Genomic DNA, 6000 nt, shown 5'->3' with positions numbered 1-6000 from the left:
GAGAGCCGAGGAGGAGATGTAGGGGGTGAGAGCGTAGGAAAGATAGAGAATACAAGAGGAGGGATGTGTGATTTAACGAAAAAGGTCACAGGAAAGAAAGAAAGAAAGAAAAGGAGGTGCAGATTACAGTAGAAGTAAAAAGTAGATGAGAGCAGCAGTGCAGTCGAACTCGGAGGCCCTGTGCGTGTTACAACAGTGACATCTGCTGGTGTAAAGCTGAACTACAACCGGTAAAGTGACCATTTAAAAAAAAAATCCAGATAATAATAATAATAATTTTATTTATATAGCACTTTTCTAGAACAATGGAGATAAGAACTGAGTTCATGCCATCTCTATCACACTAATTCATGATAAAGACAAACAAAAGAGCTTCATATATACATAAAAGAGCTTCATATATACATAAAAGAGCTTCATATATACATAAAAGAGCTTCATATATACATCTTTTGTTTTAACAAAAAGGCTTCATATATACATAATTAAAATTAACTCACAAAATAACTTAATATATAGTTTACCTTGGACAACAATGAAAACGTTACATTCTTGACTGTAAAGGGTCAAACCCTTGACTCGGCACTTGACACCCTCTAGTAATCGATGCAGCTTCGCCCTTTAGCAGAAAGTACCAGCTGAAGTTTATGCAAACAGTAACAGGGCCTTCATAGAATCATGTTTTATTTTATATTCTGATCTATTTTAATATCCCTCCTGAAATTGTAAACTCACCCCTCTAAAAAACACTCACCTAAAAACACCCGTCCCCCATGTGTTTTAACTTGCACACTGTACTTCGCAGCCACATGTCATGTGACCATTAAAGATGATCACATGACATAAGAAGACGAGGCTCGTGTGGCTCAGAAGCAACAGCAGACGCGTTCTTGATGTTTGACTGATGTGTTTTGTGCCCGGTCCCCAGGACTCCTGTGGGTCAGCCTCCGCTCCGGCGGTCCTGGAGAAGGCCTACCAGTTTGGCCTGACGAGAAACAGCCACATGACCTTCGCCTTTGACGACGCCAAAGTCAGAGAGAGGTATGGCGTTAGTCCAAGTTGGAAATTACTCAGTGTTGTGTTGTTTTTTTCTTAGATGAGATGATTTTTTTTGTGCTGGCATGTTTTTTTTTTCTTGCATAACAAGGTTTTAGTCGAGTCAAGGAGAACCATCTGTCAGGCCAAACTCCACAAGAGTCTTGTTTGAGATGCGTGCACATCTTACACAAGCACACACCCACCGCGCTGAAGAGCCGGTGGTGTGAGCTGTTGTTTCAGTGCCCAGTGGACCTTTTATAATACAGCGGTACCGAACGATGATGTAGTAAATGTCTTTCTCCGTTCCATTTGAGACATGAACATGACTCCCAGAAGGCCGTTGTAATCATGTAGTAATTCATTTGTTGAATGATTTAGGGGCACCACGGTGGCGCCACAGCAAGAGGGTCCTGGGTTCGAACCCCGGGGTTGTCCAACCTTGGGGTCGTCCCGGGTCGTCCTCTGTGTGGAGTTTGCATGTTCTCCCCGTGTCTGTGTGGGTTTCCTCCGGGGGCTCCGGTTTCCTCCCACAGTCCAAAGACATGGAGGTCAGGTGGATCAGCCGGACTAAATTGTCCCTAGGTGTGTGTGTGTGTGTGTGTGTGGTGGGGTGGGGGGGCCCTGTGATGGCCTGGCGGCCTGTCCAGGGTGTCTCCCCGCCTGCTGCCCAATGACTGCTGGGATAGGCTCCAGCATCCCGTGACCCCGATTGGGGTAAGCAGCTTGGATAATGGATGGATGAACGATTGAGACGTTTGGTCAGGAAACGGTGGGTACTTGAGTGTGGGGGGTGTTTTGGGGGGGGGGGGGGCGGGGGGTTGTGATTCTGTGCAAGTAATGTCGAGTCCCAGGACAGATGTCTCTGATGGCTCCTCAGGTATCAGAAGTTGTCCTCCTCATGATGCTGTGTCGGTGTAGTTAGATGCAGGCTCAGCCTGGGGCACATGGCTGGCAAAATATCCTCCCCCACGCTATTAAAGCTGTTCAGGAGAGCAGGGACCAAGTAGTCACAGGCCTTTCTTTACTGGAGGACCCCCTCCCCCCCCCCCCCACACACACACACACATATGGCAAGCACACCCCCACCCCTCCGCCGAAGTCCTTGAGGAAGCCATTGACTCCATACCTGCTCCAATGGTGCTATGTTTACGCCTGGGCCTTCTCCCTCACCTGGGCCTTCTCCCTCACCTGGGCCTTCTGTCTCCCCTGGGCCTTCTCTCTCCCCTGGGCCTTCTCTCTCTCACCTGGGCCTTCTCTCTCACGTGGACTTTCTCTCTCTTACCTGGACCTTCTGTCTCACCTGGGCCTTCTCTCTCACGTGGACTTTCTCTCTCTTACCTGGACCTTCTCCCTCACCTGGGCCTTCTCTCTCACCTGGGCCTTCTGTCTCACCTGGACCTTCTCTCTCACCTGGGCCTTCTCTCTCACCTGGGCCCTCTCCCTCACCTGGGCCTTCTCTCTCCCCTGGACTTTCTCTCTCTCACCTGGGCCTTCTCTCTCATGTGGACTTTCTCTCTCTTACCTGGACCTTCTCCCTCACCTGGGCCTTCTCCCTCACCTGGGCCTTCTCTCTCACCTGGACCTTCTCTCTCACCTGGACCTTCTCTCTCACCTGGGCTTTCTCTCTCTCACCTGGGCCTTCTCTCTCACCTGGACTTTCTCTCTCATCTGGACTTTCTCCCTCACCTGGGCCTTCTCTCCCACCTGGACTTTCTCTCTCTCACCTGGGCCTTCTCTCTCACCCGGGCCTTCTCCCTCACCTGGGCCTTCTCTCTCACCTGGACTTTCTCTCTCTCACCTGGGCCTTCTCTCTCACCTGGGCCTTCTCTCTCTCCCCTTGACCTTCTCTCTCACCTGGGCCTTCTCCCTCACCTGGGCCTTCTCTCACACCTGGGCCTTCTCTCTCCCCTGGACCTTCTCCCTCACCTGGGCCTTCTCTCTCACCTGGACCTTCTCTCTCCCCTGGACCTTCTCCCTCACCTGGGCCTTCTCTCTCACCTGGACCTTCTCTCTCCCCTGGACCTTCTCTCTCACCTGGACTTTCTCTCTCTCACCTGGGCCTTCTCCCTCACCTGGACCTTCTCTCTCTCCCCTGGACCTTCTCTCTCACCTGGGCCTTCTCCCTCACCTGGACCTTCTCTCTCTCCCCTGGACCTTCTCTCTCACCTTGGCCTTCTCTCTCCCCTGGACCTTCTCTCTCCCCTTGACCTTCTCCCTCACCTGGACCTTCTCTCTCTCCCCTGGACCTTCTCTCTCACCTGGGCCTTCTCCCTCACCTGGGCCTTCTCCCTCACCTGGGCCTTCTCTCTCAGCTGGACCTTCTCTCTCCCCTGGACCTTCCCTCTCACCTGGACCTTCTCCCTCCCCTGGACCTTCTCTCTCATCTGGACCTTCTCCCTCACTGCCCTGCTGACATGATGGTCCATGATGAGAGTACTGCACATGCAGTACTCTCTTTGCTGTGAACAGTATTTTTCAGTCCCCCCCCTTTTTTTTTCTGGTTATTAAGGGAAATCCATTACACAGAGGTGTTTTCATCAAGACCAGCACAACTTCAGATGGTCTACAAGGAAAATGCATCTTGGGAATATAAGTAGTGAAAAAGGTGGATGTCCTACTTAGAGTGAAAGTCTAATTAACCAGGTGTGTAAAAGTACACACTCATGAAGTGAGAGATCAGGGAAATGGAAAAAAGTTGGAAACTTGGCATTTCAGTTTATTTATCTGATCTTTTTTATATATATATAAGTAGCAGGTGCTTTAAGCTATTTGCCAGTTTTTTTTGTCCCTCCCCCTTTTTTTCTCCCAATTGTGTCCGGCCAATTAGCCGACTCTTCCGAGCCGTGCCGGTCGCTGCTCCGCCCCCCTCTGCTGATCCGGGGAGGGCTGCAGACTACCACATGCCTCCTCTGATACATGTGGAGTCACCAGCTGCTTCTTTTCACCTGACCGGAGGTAACACGGGGATTCGAACCGGTGATCCCAGTGTTGGTAGGCAATGGAATAGACCGCCACGCCGCCCGGACGCCTACTTACCATTGTTTTGTTATAATCCTGGACATCTATGTGTGTGTGTGTGTGTGTGTGTGTGTGTGTTAGGCTGATACTGGAGTTTGAGCTGAGAACCAAAGAGGAGTCGGGGCTTGTCCTGTACATGGCGAGAATCAACCACGCTGATTTTGTTGTCATACAGGTAAACTGTCGGTGCATTCAGAGGTCAGGCTGTGTGTGTGTCTCTCTCTCTCTCTCTCTCTCTCTCTCTCTCTCTCTCTCTCTCTCTCTCTCTCTCTCTCTCTCTCTCTCTCTCTCTCTCTCTCTCGCTGTCCCTCTCTTTTCCTTACCCTCCTCGTTCTTCTCAGTGTTTTTTGCCGTTGCTGTCTAACTTCCTGGTTTCCTTTATTTTGGTGCCATTCTCCTCCACACCGTTTGCTGAAGCAGATAACTGGGGGCCGTACACTGGTTAACAGGTGCACACCCATTACATTACAAGACCATGACACTTTACCCAGACTGCCACACCGGGGGCAGGGACTCTAAGACGGCCCCACATAAGAGCCAACAAGATACCACAGTAGACTAAACACCAGCACGGTGCAAGAGTCGATGCACCGCCTCACGGTGGCGGTCCTGGCTTCGCTTGGACTCATGCGTACTACATATATTGCCAACGGTGATGGTACTACGTGTCATGGTATTCATGTGTGTCACCCTCTCTACATGTTCCACCCTTCTGTCCACCCATCTCCCTCCCTCCTTGCAGGTGAAGGAGGGTCAGGTGTGTCTGGGCTATGATCTGGGTCATGGGAACACGTCGGGCTGCATCCCCTTCTCTGTCAACGATGGCAACTGGCACAAGGTACTGTAAGACGGCTGTCAGCCAGTCAGGCTTCACTTCTCAGTGTTTTAGATTAGAGGTCTGCAAGCCCACCGGGTCCTGACGGGTCCTGGCACGCCGAGTCGACTCGAGCTGGCCTCGGGGCTTCCTTTTTTTGTGGATTTTTCCCCCTTTTTTCTCCCCAATTGTACTCGGCCAATTACCCCACTCTTCTGAGCCGTCCCGGTCGCTGCTCCACCCCCTCTGCTGATCCGGGGAGGGCTGCAGACTACCACATGCCTCCTCCCATAGGTGTGGAGTCACCAGCCGCTTCTTTTCACCTGACAGTGAGGTGTTTCACCAGGGAGACGTAGCGCGTGGGAGGATCACGCTATTCCCCCCCCAGTTCACCCTCCACCCTGAACAAGCGCCCCGACCGACCAGAGGAGGCGCTAGTGCAGCGACCAGGACACATACCCACAGCCGGCTTCCCACCCACAGACACGGCCAATCGTGTCTGTAGGATGCCCGACCAAGCCGTTGGTAACACGGGGATTCGAACTGGTGATCCTCTATGTTGGTAGGCAACGGAATAGACCGCTACGCTACCCGGACGCCACCCCCCCCCCCCTTTTTTTAAGTACCTATTACATACTGGGCTTGGGTCAGACTCGGGTTCTTTTAACTTCCCGTATACATGCAGAGCACGCATAGGCTCCTGTATAAAGTGTTGGTATATTGATTATATTATTAATAAAATGTTGGAATATTGATTATATTGTTAATATGATAGATATTATTTATACATACGGATGTGTGTGTGTGTGTGTGTTTGTGTGTGTGTGTGTGTGTGTGTGTGTCTGAACGAGCCTCAGAGAGAGCTTAAAGTGATATTGGTGTCCGTCTCGGGTCGGGCTGGGGCTGACAAAGTGGAGACTTTGTCGGGCTGGAGGTTTTGGCCCGTGCGGAGCTCTGTGCACCCTCTGGCTCAGGACTTATCATTCATCCGGTCGCCATCGAGCGACCTCTGTCAGAGTAACGCTGGTGTGCAGAGGGTCCCGGCCGCCGTCGTACGGTTTTTGTCGTTTAAAATGGCGCTCACTTCCAGTGGAAGTTGGTTCGACAGATAATTGAAACGGGGAAGGAGT

General features: G+C 51.4%; 1 protein-coding gene across 1 annotated transcript in view; it reads left to right on the top strand.

The window, feature by feature from the left end:
- LOC130124785 (laminin subunit alpha-2-like) overlaps positions 1-6000 on the top strand; it is a 147317-nt gene that overhangs the window by 133046 nt on the left and 8271 nt on the right. Inside the window, 3 exon segments of the mRNA XM_056294134.1 lie at positions 929-1041; positions 4138-4231; positions 4799-4894. Of these exon segments, the coding sequence (XP_056150109.1) occupies positions 929-1041; positions 4138-4231; positions 4799-4894 (303 nt within the window).

This window comes from Lampris incognitus, chromosome 15 (assembly GCF_029633865.1).
Source record: "Lampris incognitus isolate fLamInc1 chromosome 15, fLamInc1.hap2, whole genome shotgun sequence".
Taxonomy (NCBI): domain Eukaryota; kingdom Metazoa; phylum Chordata; class Actinopteri; order Lampriformes; family Lampridae; genus Lampris; species Lampris incognitus.
The sequence above is the reverse complement of the archived record's forward strand: the minus strand, read 5'-3'. Positions and strand labels throughout refer to the sequence as shown.